Here is a 16,910-nt window from a genome sequence, read left to right as displayed (position 1 = left end):
AACTAACTGGACACTGACAGCCACTTCTCCAGAGCCATATGAGTCAACTAAAAGTCGGCTAAGTAGAGACCAACTCCTCTGGGCAAACCTGGTAGGATCCAGTAGTACAGGCATCTTTCTCAGAAGCTGGATGAAGAAGATCAACCTCCGTTTCCTTCTTAGAGAGGCGAGTGAGGAGGAATGTTAAAGTCAGCTTTGAAAGTAGTTCACACACTGTCCTGCCCGAGACACAGAACGGTGCCTGGCGTGGACCCCTCAAAGCGCCAGCTGGAGTTTGCTTATGTTTCTCTGGTGCATGTTGTGATGGCGGACTAATTCGTCTGACCGGGCAAACTTTTTCTGACAACTGGGCCACCGACAGCTGAAGGGCTTTTCACCTGTTGACACAATGGCCAGTCAGAGACACTTGCGGTGGAGAGATGGGGCGCAAGTTCAAGCATCAAAGGCCCAAATTAAATCATCACGAGACACCCACTCCAGATTCTCTCTAACTCTTTCCCTAAGCTAACAAATCGGGCCCATCTCACAAGCAGCCTTGAAGTGGCAGCACCTCTGGGGCCTTAAGGATGAAAATACTGTGACAATTATAAAGTGTTATTGAGTCAGAAGACTTGGGAAATGGGAGAGAAAGAAGGAGTCTAGTTGATGGAAATGTCTGGGCGATTCATATTTAATCAAGGGGGAAAAACATTTGGTAAAACCCCTGCCATTAGACTGTTTTGTGAACTGTGTCAATGTTTCCCCTTTGCTGTTTAAGGAGGGAATTGAGCTTAATTGGGAGGCAAGGGCCTCAGGATCATCACCCTGGATATTGTTGACTGACAGCCACCCAGTAGCGGAGCTGTGACTGTAGCTTTAATATCTCTGTCTGTATAGATATTCTGGATGGGCTGGGTGCTTTTTAAATGAATCACTGACATCAGTGCACATGGTATTTGCTTCTTTCACCTTAAAGGGTTACTCAGCATAATACCCATTATACAGAAGATTCTAACTGAGGCATGGTTTTGAGATTTTTAACAAGCTTGCCAAAAAATCGAGGCTTCTCCACCTAAGGAGGCCTCAGAAGATCCTCCCAAGCCTCATTTTGGAAGATAATCAGCATTTATGAATGCCTAGTACGTGCCGAGCCTTGTGCTGGGATATCACACACACATATATGCATACACATATATTCAAATATATATATACATACACATATATACATACATATATATTCAAATATATATATACATACATATATACACACACACACACACACATATATATAATTTCGTGTACTCCTTACAGCAGCCTGTAAGGCCAGCATTATCATCCCCACTCTACAGATGAAGCTGGACCCCTGGTGAGGGCAGATCCAGGCAAGACTTAAATCCAGGTCTGTCTGATTCCAAAGCCCACACACGTTGCTGCATCATACCTCAAGGCATTGGACCTCGACATAATGGAAATACAGCCATAGCTTAATCCTAAGTAAAAATGTTGCAGGAGCCTCTTCCCGTACCACCTGGGGATGTTCTCAGGATATGGCTAGTCCCATATTGCGTTCTCTGAGAACTAGTGGATGGGGCAAGCACTGAGAAATGTCCCAGGAGAGGTGCTGTTCCAGGGTCAGAACTGGAGGCCAGTCAAATAGAGCATTAAACAATCTGCTGGTGACATAGGTCACTTTGTACATATACAGATATGCACCGGGCAGGGGGCAGGGTACAAGCGACGATAACTCTTTCCCACCAAGTTATGAGCTCAGGACGAAGGCAAAGAAGTAACACCAAAGGCACGTGAGTAAGGGAATGAGATGCCCATCCCACCAACTCTGGGGCACAGGTGCCTTGACTGTCAGTACGTACAGCCTGTTGGGGCTGAGAATCCAGGACTTCACAGGGGCTCATGACCTCCCATTTCCCTCACCTCCTACTCACTGTTCCTCTGCTCTTTCTGATCTGGTTCCTGTCCCCACCCCCGCCAACCGCCAGCCATGCTGTCAAAGAACACCTCCTGATGGACAAATCCCAACCTCTCCTCCTGTCAGTCATCATTCTCCTCAGTCTCTCAATGGAATTCAACTCTGCTGACCTTGGGTCTCTTCTTTATTCTCTATCCTCCTTGGGCTGCAAGGTGAACCCAGGCTCTTTCCCCAACAAAGAAGGCAGTGGGTAGGTGGGCTGGGAGAAGACAGAACTGGGTTTGCTACTTACTAGCTTTGGGACTTTAGACAAAGTCATTTTATCACGTGCCTCAGCCTCCTCATCTGTAAAATGGGGATAAAACGTGCCTACCCTCCTCTTCTTCCAAGGATGTTGCGAAGATAAAATGAGATAACCTAAGCATTGGCCCTCCCTCCAAAGCTAGAAAACACACAACAAAGATGGTGCTATTTTCATTATGAATCACACCAGCCTTGTGGAGAAGCAAAAACTTTCAGCAGCCAGTGAATTGATGTCCTATTCTCCTCTCTATTCCAATACGAAGGAAACAATACCCACGCGCTGATATGGGTCTGGCAGAAACCATGACTGCTCCTGCAACACTAACTTTTAGCAGAGCAAAGATTCAGTCCTCTGAAAATAGTGTTGTGAAACGCAAACTTTCAGGAAAATAAGTGTTTGGCTTGCTAGAATTTTTGCTGTTTTTCTGTAAGGTTGATTATCCTATCAAACTGAGTTGATAAAAATGTGATGCAACAAATTGGGAACAGCAGGGACCTAGCTTATCTCTTCACTTCATTCTGGACACTCATGAAAAGAGTCCTTTTCACATCTCTTATGCTCTGTGTCCCCCACCCTCATTCCTTCTTAAACAATGTTGTTATTTAAAGATAGCCATGCACTGTGCTTTCTCTCCACTGAATCTAAACCTGCTTAGCACTTTTACACTTGTTTTTTCCAGTCTCTCTCATCACAAGCAACTCCATTCAACAGTAGTTTAAAAAAATAATGAAAAATAAATGTGAAGAAAAGTTTACGCACTTGTTTTACCTGTATGAGTCCTGGTGTGGGTCTTCAGATGGTCAGACCGGGAGAACTTTCGCTGACAAGTTTTACACTGGAATGGTTTCACACCTAAACGGACAGAGAAGGTCTAGCCGTGGCCCTAACCATGTGGGGCAAAGCAAGGCCCACGAGGCCTGCTTCCCGGCGGCCCGAGGAGCCAGGCATCTCCAGCCATGCCTACAGTATCTGCCTCGCCCTCAGATTTCCCCAGTACCCCAGGCCCAGCAGGAACCACCTGATTCTACACAGTAATCCTTGAAGACCTGTGGTCTTGGGAACAACTACTGCTTAACCACAAATGTCCAGCTTCTCACCAAGTTCCAGCTGTGTCTGAGACTGAAAAAGTGAATCACACACTACAAATGGGATTTTGCTCTCCACCACACATGTTCTTTACTGACACTCAGTGTATCAACAGCAAATTGCTAATGGGAATATCATGGCTCTGTGGTTTTCAGGGGAAATACGGATGTTTCTTTTTCTTTCCATTCTTCTTCTTCTTTTTTTTGTTCCCCCTTTAAGGGAAGGTAAATCCTCAGAGATTAGGGGGAAAAAATTATTGGAGAAACTAAACAAACAAATGGCTGACCCTCTCACATCCATATTGAACAATAAAGAGAATCACAAAATCAACCATGACCCGAGGGAACACACTGCCAGCAACGAGAAGGGAGCCTACAAACCTGTGTGTCTCCTTTGGTGTCTTTTGAGCTGGTCTGAACGAGAAAACCTTCGCTCACAGTCCTTGAAGTCACACTGGTATGGCTTCTCACCTTGGGGAAGACACATATTCCGTTTGAAAATGATACTGGAAATGAGGATCTCATTAGAGGCAACTTCTCTTCCTGGGACTGAAGGGATCCCAAAATGCTGAAGGCACTTGGGTGGAAGGTTTCAGGGATGGGCTGCCAACCGCAGTGTGAGGTTAAAGACCCGCCTACACATACACTCATGGGCAGGAGGCATAGAAGGGGGTTGCGTGAATAAGGATGCGTTAAAAGTGAATGGAGGGGGACTTCCCTGGTGGTGCAGTGGTTAAGAATCCACCTGCCAATGCAGGGGACACGGGTTCGATCCCTGGTTCGGGAAAATCCCACATGCCGCGGAGCAACTAAGCCCGGACGCCACAACTACTGAGCTCGCGTGCTACAACTACTGAAGCCTGAGCACCTAGAGCCCGTGCTCCGCAACAAAAGAAGCCACGGCAGTGAGAAGCCCGCGTACCGCAACAAAGAGTAGCCCCCGCTCGCTGCAGCTAGAGAAAGCCCGCGCACAGCAACACAAGACCCAACGCAGCCAAAAATAAATAAATTTAAAAAAAAGAATTGAAGGGAATTCAGGTTCTGGAGTCTGACGCTGGGGTCACATCCAGCTCTTCCACTTAAAGGGCTGGTTGAGGTATCATTTCCTCACTGTGAAATGGAGCCAATAATCCGACAACTTCCAAGGATTTATAAGCAGATTACAACAGACCATCCACATAAGGGTCTTAGTCCAGTGCCTAGCACAGAGACAGTGCTCAAAAAGTACTGGCAGAGAATATTTAAACAAATAATAAACCAAAGCAGTCTTAAGTCCTTGGCTGAGTCTGAGGCAGAATTCTGGGACGGATGTGCCTGGGAGCCAGCCCCGTGAAGGAAGTGTTTTATGTTTTATGGCCTGAAGATGTGGCGTTCTCTGCTACTGACTTCCCATTCCTGAGTCAGGCATACACAGCTGCATGGTTGTGAGGTGCTCAAGTTAAACCAGGAGCCAGAGCCTTTAGAGTTTTTGGTATCCCTTTACCCAAGAGAAGTCAGGAGTGGGATTACACAACCTCCTGCCTCAGAACGGCGAAGCCTCACCCCTGTCCTCACTGGAGAAAGTTCAGCCAGATCCTGGGAACTGCGCCCTCTGAATGCACTGAGCGACCCTGGGCCAGCCCACCTTCTTATGAGAATTCTGAGTCACCAGCATTCTGGGATGGAGAGCAAGCCCTCCCAGGGTCAGCTGGCTCTTTCTGTTGCTGGGCAGTGCCTGGTTACCCTTCCAGCCTCATGACCCCCTCTGTTTCCCTGATTAATCTATATTCCTGCTCTACAGAGCTCACCATTCCCCAAAACTGCCTTGTACTTTGCTCACACTAAACATCCTCCATCCCTATCTCCGGATTCCTAACCCATCCAAAACTCTACTGCACGTCCCTCATAAATGCCGCTTCCTCTGCGATGCCTTCTTGGAAACTTCATGTTCACACAGAAAGCCCTTCCTTCCCTCATTACAGAACTTATTACAGAACGTCTAACATGGGGCTGTGTCCAGGTCTAGTTCTGCCGCAAGCTGGAAAATCCTGAGGGCAGGAGCCTTTCCTTAACTTTCTATTGATATCCAGCCCAGCAACTTAAGCTTCACCTCTTCAACCTGGGAAAAGCAACACTCCTGTTCAGTCTCATGTCTTTTCTCTGCCTTTCTGCTTCTGCTCATCCTTTACTTCCTCTGCCCAACCTTGTCAACCCTTTGGTGGTTAACCCAAGCCCTTCCTCCTCCAAGAAACGAACGACGCTCACTCGAGCAAGTCTTCTCAGTACCTCCAGATTCACACACTCTCTGTCCCTTTTCATTTGTGTATGTCTTGGCTCCAAAACAGACCACAGACTCTTTGAGAAGGGGGCCTGTGACTTGGAGTTGAAAGTCATGAGTTTAAGTCCCGCTTCCCTATATCCTACCACCAGATAATTGTGCGTGAGGATTAAATGAAATAATGCATGTAGAGAATTTGGCACATAGGAAGTATTTAATATAAAAATACTTAACATAATAGTCTGTACTATTATTATAAATAAATACAAAAAGATGGCACTCTTTTAAGAAGGGGACTTCACCGTTGTTAAATACCCCGCCCTTTTTGCGGTACGCGGGCCTCTCACTGTTGTGGCCTCTCCCGTTGCGGAGCACAGGCTCTGGACGTGCAGGCTCAGCGGCCATGGCTCACGGGCCCAGCCGCTCCGCGGCATGTGGGAATCTTCCCGGACCAGGGCACGAACCTGCATCCCCTGCAACGGCAGGCGGACTCTCAACCACTGCGCCACCAGGGAAGCCCAAGGAAGCGTTTCTTAAAGGTTCCAGCGGGTCTGGGGGTCATGACTATCTTGCCCACTGCCTTCCCTTCCCCCAGACATCTAACCCTCACTGTTTTCTAAGTGCCTCTTTCCCATTAAAATTTCTACAACCACATTGCCTTCAATGTATTACATCCGTCTAGGCAGAACTTTACCTTATCATTTTCCTTATAATCTTAACAGATAGTTTTCAAATGATCCCATTTGGGGAAATATGTAAAAATATAACATGCAACTGGTTCTCTCATCTTCAGCTTCAAAGCAAGTGGTTTACTGAGTGCAAACTCAGGTCTATGCCAGAATTGCATCCTCCAGATGCAATGGCTTAGCAAAGACCAATGGTCTAAGATCTGAATGCAGCTCACTTTCTTCTCCAGCTTCTCCGAAGCAAAGTCCACAGTAACAATAAAATAATAATGGTAATCATAACAATGTATCTTCCCTTCTGTCGTGGAAAGAACGGTACCAACTCCCCAGCAGGAAAGCCTGTGCTTTGCCCGGCTTTTCTGTAGGGGAAACCTAGCCACACTCCTATCTAGTGCCCACAAGGCCAGGAGCAGACATTTGTGAAATGGCTGTTCACATTCAAGGCAGCCAACAACAGCACATGGCCAATTCTCTCTTTCCCAGAGGCAGGCCCCTTGACCTGTGGGAAAATCCAGTTTTCTTTAAAACATCATCAAAAATCATCATCCCTTTTTTTAAAGATTGAAATCAAAAACTAAACTTACAAGCCATTTTCCCGTTCCTATCTGGTTGGTTATTACTAACCCAAGCAGTTAAGTTCTTCTTTGGACCATCTTTTCCTAAGTCTTATGATGACCTTGCATATCAAGCTCTCAGAATCATCTGATTACCAAGCTCCCAGGCCAGCTCCGCTCCCTTAAGAGATACTAATAGAATTATAAAAGTAACACTATCATCTATTCAGACCTATTAACATAGGAACTGTATGTTTCATATCTCTAACTCCTATAATTCAATTTGATTTTAGAAGTTAATCTAGTCTCAACCATTGTATAAGGTAGGTGAGGTAAGTGAAATTTGAAGAACAGTTAGGTAACTTGCTCACGGTCACACCACCTGGTGGTGAAGCCAGAATTCAAACACAGGTCTCTTTAATTCTGTGGGATTCTCTCTCCACCTACTCTGCTCTGCCCTTCTTTAATAAAGGATGGACAATCAGGATACAAAATGACCTGGCATCCTTTTCCCATCACCTGGGCCAGATCTTTGAAAGCAGCACCTACTTTCCATCCCAGAAATCACCTGTGTCCCGGCAGCACAGGAGCCAGGAGCAGGGGCTCCTGGGCCACCGCTGCCCAAAGGCCACCAGAGCCAAGGCTGGACAGTGGACGCGCTTACCAGTGTGCTTCCGGCTGTGCATCTGTAAGTGAGACAGCTTAAAATATCTCTTATTGCAGCCCGGATAAGCACACATGAAGGGGCGTTTCTCACTGGTCTCAGATGCTGACCGAACAAGAGTCGGGGCTACTCCGGGCACTCGCCGCACGTCCTGCAAGCAGAGTTTAAGAGAAACGGAGGTTTTAAGGCACATGTGAACATTCATGTTGGTCCCAAGGAAAGTGAGCGTTGAAGTATTCCCAAAGAAGGGATGGCGGATGTGAGGCCTAAGCCACTCCCCTCCACACCCGAGGCGCCCGCAGCAGATGTCACTAAGGGGTGACAGAGCAGAATATTCTAGAACGCAGTGCTCTAACATCATCATGGCTATCAACCAGAACGGGGGCTTGAAATAAGGTTTGTCTGGTGCTGTTGATCTGGAGCATCTGGAAAAGAAACGCTGGTGACTGGAAGAGCTCCCCATCCATCCTGTCTCTCAGCTTCTCCTCTTGAGGCAGTGAGGTCTGGAAGTCCAAAGCTCCAGGTTCTATTCTATTCCCTCCCCCTCGGGACACCCAGCCACATGACCTTGGGCCCAATCTGCAATGGGTTGGGAAGTCCTTAGTAGAGAAAAACAAAGGATGTTAAATGAACCCCCAACTGAGCAGACCTTCCACATATGAGTAAATGACAAGGAAGAAGGAGCTCCTGGGATATGGAGGTTCTGTCTGTGAAGGGGGCTGAAACTCCAGGAGGGCCATGGTGTAGCGAATCCTTTACTAGAGACACTCAGAAACACTGTGTCCGCCTTCCATCCACTTCACGTGTCCATCTCAGGGCATTCTTCTGATCCCCCTTACCTTGTGCGAGTGAGTGTGTGCATGGCCGGTCCTCCATGAAAAGGAGCTACAGGGAAACAGTGAGGCAAAAGCCCCTTAGGCTCCTGGAACCAATGAGTCATAGACAGGAACAGTGGAAGTGCCTGAGGGACCACTGTATCCCCTGTGCTCTCACAGATGTGCAGTCAAGGCCCAAGAGCCCGGCCATAGTTTGTGTTAAGACCTGGAAACACTTCTGCGCTTAACGCACTCCTGCCCTGTGCACTTCCCACACCACCCCCAAGCTCCTGTTTGCGTTCCTATTTCACACTGCCTTGCACCGTGAGATCTTTTTGAAGAAAACGTACAGTAGTCTCATACACAGTGCCTCAAGGCAAAATGTGGCATAAGTTTAAATGGTGAGCCAGCTGTGTCCAATTGGTCTACTCTAGCAGAAGATGAACACCCGACTGGTCTGGAGTGTATCAGAGGCCATGACAGCGAGTCTGACAAACTGCGCTTGGTGGAAAGGAAGGCAAAAGGAGCTTTTTACATTTCCTTTAATTCATCCTGAAGGCAGCACACACGGCAATAGGCTATAAATCTGAGTTGTCAATGTCAGTCCTGGTGGAAAAGAGTCTGACGGTACTTGTCTAATTTCCATCTGATTTCCATCATATTTCTGTAACCCTTGCCTTTATTCCCACCATTGGAAGGCCTGAGATGAGGGAGCACGCTGTTCTATCACCATGATGCTTCTGGAAACATTAATCAGGACATCTCAGAGCACTTGCCCCACACATCACGTGAGGACTTGGCCCACACACAATTTGTTTCTAGTGTGCTGACTAGGCCGGTGAAAGTATCTCAGCCGTTTCTCATGTTGCAGACACTGAGTCACATGCCACAGTCACAAACACAAACCCTTGGTAGCTGCGCATGGTTCTGAGCAACGAAAAGAGGCTCCCTGGAGGTGGCCTTCCATCGAGTTTCCTGAATTCTCGGAAAACGTCAGCCTTTTTACTTTACTTTCTTTACTCTCCCTTAGAACTGCACAACACACAAAGTGAACCCTAATGTAAACTATGGACTTCAGTTAATAATGGATCAATATTGGCTCATCATTGTAACAAATGTACCACCAATACAAGATGTTAATAACAGGGGAGACCAAGGGATGGGGTGAGGGGTGGATATGGGAACTCTCTGTACTTTGTTTTTCCTTAAACCTAAAAACTGCTCGGAAAAAATGAATTCTATCTTTAAAAGAAAGTCCATGTATAAAACTTAGCACAATGCCTGGCATATAGAAAGTGTCCAGCCATACATGGTGCTGTTACTATTGTTATTGTTATTATTAGCAATGATAGACTCTAACTTTGGGCACTTTACCTTGCAGACCAAGTCTCCTTACAAGTCAAGAGTCCAGGTCATTAATTCAAGCTCATTTACCCCCCGATACAAGATGTGCGCAGCCCACCCGGGAGAAGGTGAGTTAGGCAGTGAAGGAGGAAGGGAAGGGGTTCTGCAGGAAGCATCCTGGTCTGAGTCAGGGAGGCAGCCACACCCACACTGGCCTCTGGAGAGGAGGAGGCCCCCAACCTGCCCCAGTGGAAGAGGAGGGGTCCCTGCTGTCACAGGAGCCTACAAGTAGGAACAGACTTGCCAGGGCCAAACGGCCTTCAGCAAGGAAGTGAAAGACTGTTGGGAAGGCAAGAGGCATCTGGGGCCCCTGCATACTCACCTGAATGCCCCTGAAGACGCCGTGGGTGTGTATCCTGTACTGGGCACCACAGAGGATGGGAGTGGTGTGGTTATCACTATCGTACCCCGTGCCGTGGCTGCAAACACAAAGAAGGGAGAACAAGACTCAGGCTGGTTCACAGGCACCCTTTGGAAACGCACATCTGCAGCGGAAGGAATGTTCTTTAAAAGCTCCTGGGACGATACGGTTGGTTTCTGTCTTCCTCCACTGGGGCTGCTTTGGAAACAGGGCTCTGTGAAAGGCGGGGTTGCTCAATCCTCGGGTCATCCTCACGTTCAGATTCTCAAGGGCACACCACCTGGGTCTATGCCTCTCTCAGACAAGCGGGGGAAAGTCACAGTGCAGGATTTCATCCGCAGCAAATTGTTTACCATCAAAACGGGGCTGACAGCTGTGAGTATCTCAGGAATGAGCAGATGCCTCAAGTTTCACATTGAGTGCAAGGAATTTTTCTCGGCACCTCATGACTCAGTTTTTACCAGATAGCACCAACTAAGTGATGACACTTACAAGAAGAGATGTCACATCCTCAGAAGTGGGGATTACACATCTGTGGCTCTGCTCCACTTAGCCCACAGATCAGTTTTCCAGATCAGCTTAACTCTTTGCAGCCAACCCGTACCCTAGGTGGACACTGCATAGGTAATCTTTCTCCTTCCTTCCTCTGACCAGTCCTCTAGTCAGAGCTCAGTTGACCTTGGACTACTATCAAGAGCTGAGGGATGGAGAAGGTTGAAAAGAACACCTTGGAAGGGGTGGATGTTCTGCTCTGAAAGTATTCTCCCCTTCGGGTACAAGCTGATCTCTGTTCTGCAGTTATCTTACTTCCAGATGAGGCAGAGAGAGGGTTCCAGCCCACATGGGCAGCACAGTATAATCGTATCTAGACTCACCACGGGGAGCTTTTATGAAACGCCTCTGTAAAATGGGACAGCTGCTTGGACAATGTCTGGCCGTTCCTCAAAAGGTTAGACATAAAGTTATCATATGGCCCAGAAGTTCCACTTCTAGGTATATTCCCAGAAGAAATGAAGATATATTTCTCCACAAAAACTTGTATACATTGTTTATTGGCGGCATTATTCACAACAGCTAAAAAGTGGAATCAACCCAAACGTCCATTGGCTGATGGTGGATAAAGAAAATATAGTATATTCCTAAAATGGAATATTATTTGACAATAAAAGGAACGAAGTACTGGTACACGACAAGGGACAAACCTTGAAAACATTATGCTAAGAAAAAGAAGTGCGTCACAAAGGACCGCCTGTAGTGTGACTCTTTATAAGAAGCGTACAGAACAGGCAAATTTATAGAGACAGAAAGGAGATGGGTGGTTGGTTGCCTAGGACTGAGGATTTTGAGGGGAAATGGAGAGTGACTGGTAAAAATGTCCTCAAATTGTGGTACTAGTCATACAACTGTGTGAATATACTAAAACCATTGAACTGTACGCTGCAAATGGGTGAATGGTATAGTATGTGAAATATATAAATCTGCTTAAAAAATTACCTTGGGGGTGGGGGAGGGATAAATTGAGAGACTGAGACTGACATATACACACTACTATATATAAAATGGATAACTAATAAGGACCTACAGTGTAACACAGCGAACTCTTCCCAATTCTCTGTAATGACCTGTATGGGAAAAGAATCTAAAAAAGAGCATATACATGTATGTATAACTGATACACTCTGCTGTACAGCAGAAAGTAACGCATCGTTGTAAATCAACTATACTCTAGGGCTTCCCTGGTGGAGCAGTGGTTGAGAGTCCACCTGCCGATGCAGGGGACGCGGGTTCGTGCCCCGGTCCGGGAGGATCCCACATGCCGCGGAGCGGCTGGGCCCGTGAGCCATGGCCGCTGAGCCTGTGCGTCCGGAGCCTGTGCTCCGCAACGGGAGAGGCCACAACAGTGGGAGGCCCGTGAACCACAAAAAAAATAAAGAATGGTGCTGCAAGATTTTGCCTCAAAGGCTGTGAAGAGATGCTGCCTTTGCTTGGTTTAGCCTTCTGCATGGAGCCAAAACGTGACTTACATGTTTTGTAGGGCTGAGGGATTTTTAGGGACCCGACAATAGAAGTCTGACTTATTTTATAGTTCCACCATCAAAGAGGAAGAACTTGGAATCTCCTGTCTTGGGAGCTAATCTCTGGATGTTATCTGGATTCCTGGAGCGGGGTGGGGACGGGACATAGGAAATAGACTTCTCTCAGGATACTTGTCCCAGTAAATGACGTGTTGCACCACTCAAAGGGGATGCCATAATCCTCACAGCCAGATGCAACCAACAAACAAAAGAAGCAACAAGACTGTACCTGCCAAATACGCCACTAGATTCTTCTACCAGGTCCGTGAACAAGAAAACCAGCCAGGTCCCTGCTTATCGGCTCTTGTGTCTCCATAAGACAAACTCACCAGTGCAATTCCATCCAGTAGAAACCCTGCAACCGCACACTCTTCCCAGCGTGGTCTGCCTAAAACACTGAGTACAACCCGTGGGCATTCAGTATGGTAATAACTCCCTTTGGGTAAGTAAAGGAAAGCAAGTCAGGGGACTTGGAACCATAGATTAATAAAGGCAGAAAAATCATCTACTCTGACCCCCATTCAAAGCTTCTCCAGCTCATCCTCATGAGCTGGACAACAGGACTGGTGACTGGTTTTGAACGCAGCCCACTCCACTTGGGGAGAGCTCTAATTGTTAGGAAAGGGCTTTCTAAACTGAGCAGAAATCTGCCTCCTCATTTCTGTCTTCTGGAGAACCAGAGAGTATTACTAATTTACAGCCGTCTCTGTGTATCTCCTCCACTGTATGGTAAACTTGGCCTTGAAGACAGACAGACTGACTTGCTCCCGTCTGTATCCTCTCAACTTTGTGACTGAAGTGAGGTGCGTAGTCCTGAAAAATTCCCAGAGATGGACTGAATCTAACTCCTCTTCCACATGACAATCCTTCAGGTACCTGCAGACAGCTCTCCAGACTACAGAGCGGTGGCTCTCACAACTACGACAATGTGAACTGGCATCTAATTTCCGTGCTTTCCAGATCATCCTCTTCTTCATCCCCTTCATTTTACGAAGTCCCTCTCAAAGTGTAGGCTTAGGATGGACCCCGGTACCCGGGAACAGTATTTAAATAAGGGACTGAGAAAGGAGGATCACAAGAGTCTTTAGAGGGACTTCGCCAGTGGCGCAGTGGTTAAGAACCCGCCCGCCAATGCAGGGGACACGGGTTCCATCCCTGGTCCGGGAAGATCCCACATGTCACGGAGCAACTAAGCCCGTGAGCCACAATTACTGAGCCTGCACTCTAAAGCCCGTGGGCCACAACTACTGAAGCCCGAGCGCCCTAGAGCCCGTGCTCCGCAGCAAGAGAAGCCACCACAATGAGAAGCCCGCGCACTGCAACGAAGAGCAGCCCCTGCTCGCTGCAACTAAAGAAAGCCCACACGCAGCAACAAAGACCCAAAGCAGCCAAAAATAAATTTTTTAAAAAAGTCTTTAGAAACAGAGAAATAACATAAATACCTAACACCGGAGAGTATATGCCTTACCCAGAGATTCCATTCCGAAGTTTTCAAAATCAGTATGCTAGTCAATACAATGTTTTGTGCCCACAGGCTGCCAGAGCTCAACCCCTGGGCAGAGGGTCTGGGGCTTCCCTTCTCAACCTGGACAGAGTACTGCTAACACATCGAAGAGCACACGCCGTCTTAGCACTCAGGTCAGAGTGGTCTTCCTTAGTCAAATAAAATCTCCAACTCCCACCCTAGCACCAGCCACAATTAAGGCAGGTATTCCAACCTTGAACTTGAAGGCGTGATTTTTTTTAACTGCAATTCAGGACTACACATTTATCCTTCGAATCCCATTCTATTTCTTTTAGCAAGCTATCCTCAACTGTTGAAATCTTTTTGATTTGGCTTCCAAAGCATTTGCTTCCCATCCCATTTCATGTTATCTCAACATTTGAAAAGCACCTTTTCTGTTTTCATAAGAGGAAAAACTCTTCCTTGCTGTTGTTGGGAACTATTATATTAACAGTATGTATAGTTATTCTCTGGTATCCAAGGCAGTGACAAGATCCTAGAAGGTCTCGCCATAGGGCAGCCTGAGGGAAGCCATCATAAAGAATCTGGCCATTTAGATGGGGTCCAGTCCAACAGAGCATAAGCAGGACTCAATCTGAGACAGAAAAGCTCAGGAACGTGGCAGCTGCCGTTGGGTCAATAGCTATTGTTAAGACCCAGCTGCGAGCTTAAATGGTGAAGTGAAACAAAGCTTTACCCCCAAAGAGATCAGACTTTAAAAGTTCCAATAAGTATGCTGTGGATGAACCAAACAGGAATGAAGGTAGGATTCCTAGAGGTCTGAAACCATTAAAGGGCAAGGAGCTATCAGCCTAGAGAAGAGATTTCTGGGGCCAATGATACACCCTTCAAATAAAGGAATCACAGAGCCCCGGATAGTTGTGGGGTAAAAATTGGTCATGACCCAGAGACAAGGGTGTTATCATTCATGAAGCTGATATCAGAAAGCAGGTTCTAGAGCACAGCGTGAATCCCACCAGACCAAGCAGTTGAGAGACCCCGTATCTCCCTTAGGGTAGAAATGCATGCAGTGACTGGGTCTACCTTCCAAGCCAGGTAATGAGGGGAAAGTAAAGGAACCTTGGCACTACACACAGAAAGGCACATGCACCGAGCCTGAGTGAGGCTGGAATTTCTTAGGGAAAAAAATTGGTGCTTTATAAAAAGTTTTCATGTTTTTCTGTTCTGTTGCCTCATAAATTTCTCTTTGACAGATAAGATACTGGACTTGGCTGAATGACAGGGGAAATGGATTTGTTGACTCTTTGGCCAAGATAATCAGGGAGAGCACAATGGGGTACAGTTAGGTGTAATGAGGGCAGCCATGGGTCCAGCAGGTGGGGGGAAGAGCCAGTGGTAACATGAGGAGGCTGAGTAATGCAACTGCTTCTTCCTTCCTGCCCCGGAGCACTGCATGAGAAACCACTCACCAGCTCGATAAAGATACTTAAGACAGATCCTTTGGTTTTATTGTTCAACTAGGCACAAATAGCTCATTTAAGCACTTGGCCCATAATGATCTTATCCACAAGGACATCAAAAAATAAGCTATATGGGGAGCAAAAGTTAACTTTCAGATGTCTTTTTGCAATAAAGATCCATTACATTATTGACCTTCCACTGAGACTAATTCTAGAATAGACTTGAGCACTGCCTTGCATACGATTAACATACCTTCGTTCTTTTTTTTTTTTTTACATCTTTATTGGAGTATAATTGCTTTACAATGGTGTGTTAGTTTCTGCTTTATAACAAAGTGAATCAGTTATACATATACATATGTTCCCATATCTCTTCCCTCTGGCGTCTCCCTCCCTCCCACCCTCCCTATCTCACCCCTCCAGGTGGTCACAAAGCACTGAGCTGATCACCCTGTGCTATGCGGCTGCTTCCCACTAGCTATCTACCTTACGTTTGGTAGTGTATATATGTCCATGCCTCTCTCGCGCTTTGTCACAGCTTACCCTTCCCCCTCCCCATATCCTCAAGTCCGTTCTCTAGTAGGTCTGTGTCTTTATTCCTGTCTTACCCCTAGGTTCTTCATAACATTTTTTTCCCTTAAATTCCATATATATGTGTTAGCATACGGTATTTGTCTTTCTCTTTCTGACTTACTTCGCTCTGTATGACAGACTCTAGGTCTATCCACCTCATTACAAATAGCTCAATTTCATTTCTTTTATATGTTCTTAATCTCTCTTTTCTTCCCCATGTGCTTTCCAAAATCCAGCTTAATAGCTTTACCAACAACTCATGCTAATCTCACTGCTCTATGGGTTCCAGAATCCACTGGAGTTTTTTTTTCCCTACTTTAAGATATTTGCCTCATTTAAGACTAAAACTAAGACAAAAGTCTAATTCTCCATGAATTTCCAGATTATTGGCCAAGGGTCAATAATTTTGCTAAACTGGTCAGAATACAGATTTGGGTTTTTTTCCTTAAAGCAAAGTCACAAACTCAGGTACCTACAGGGACCAAGTAAGTGAGAAAAATAAATGACAAAGGCCCTGGAGAGAAAGACGGCACCGAACTGGCAGGGACAGCCACCCCACCCCCTGCTCAAAGGAGGCAGCCAGGACCCCACTCTACCAGCCAAGTGCTGTCGATCACATAAACTCAGTGTTGCCAGATCTTTCCAGTCTCCAGAAAAGTCAGAAATCAGGACTTTTATATGAGATCACCTGAGTTTTAAATTCTGGCAAACTATTGAAATTTTAAAGAATCACTGTCAGGTCAAACAAAACGTACCCCTGGCCTAAGGGCCACCAATTTGCAACCTCTGCTTTAAAGGTTGAGCAGTGAAGTTTAAGCCGCAAACCGGAAAATTCCACCTGGATTCTGTTGCTTCCTCCTACATGGCAACAAAGTGGAGGTGGGGATGTGCCTGATTCTTTGAGAACTGAGTATTAGAATCTTCCACACCCTTGAAAGCTTGAAAGGATGCTGTACTTGAACAGCAGGAATGGCCAGTGTTGCTAGAGCAAAATCCATAAGTTACCATCTACAGGGGTCAGCGGTTTACCTCTAAAATGTCACTGGTCCATTTGAAAGTAGGCTTAAGCACTGAGGTTACAGATAGAAAAATGCAGTTGCTGTGCAGTAAGTTGAAGTGTATCTATTTTCTACAGTTACTGTAACAAATTACCACAGATTTGGTGGCTTATAGGACACAAATTTATGCTCTTACAATTCTGGAGACCAGAAGTCTAAAGTCAGCCTCACTGCTCTAAAGTCCAGGTGTTGGCGGGGCTTTTTGCTTCTGGCGGCCGAGGGGAGAATCTCTTTCATTGCCTT

General features: G+C 46.4%; 1 protein-coding gene across 11 annotated transcripts in view; it reads right to left on the bottom strand.

Moving 5' to 3' along the window:
- Window positions 1–255: 255 nt before the first annotated feature.
- Window positions 256–16,910, bottom strand: part of WT1 (WT1 transcription factor) — a 47,705-nt gene continuing 31,050 nt past the window's right edge. For 4 of the 11 annotated variants that reach the window (XM_070046244.1, XM_070046246.1, XM_070046248.1 and 1 more), the window contains 5 exons: window positions 9,998–10,094; window positions 7,457–7,607; window positions 3,677–3,766; window positions 2,979–3,062; window positions 256–377 (listed from right to left, as the gene is read on the bottom strand). In XM_070046244.1, coding sequence (XP_069902345.1) covers window positions 256–377; window positions 2,979–3,062; window positions 3,677–3,766; window positions 7,457–7,607; window positions 9,998–10,094 — 544 coding nt within the window. Of the gene's footprint in view, window positions 378–2,969; window positions 3,063–3,676; window positions 3,767–7,456; window positions 7,608–9,997; window positions 10,095–16,910 lie in introns of all 11 variants that reach the window. The other 7 variants (XM_070046245.1, XM_070046251.1, XM_070046243.1 and 4 more) reach the window with 3 other exon arrangements.

The sequence above is a fragment of the Globicephala melas genome, chromosome 8 (genome assembly GCF_963455315.2).
Source record: "Globicephala melas chromosome 8, mGloMel1.2, whole genome shotgun sequence".
NCBI classification, from domain to species: domain Eukaryota; kingdom Metazoa; phylum Chordata; class Mammalia; order Artiodactyla; family Delphinidae; genus Globicephala; species Globicephala melas.
The sequence above is the reverse complement of the archived record's forward strand: the minus strand, read 5'-3'. Positions and strand labels throughout refer to the sequence as shown.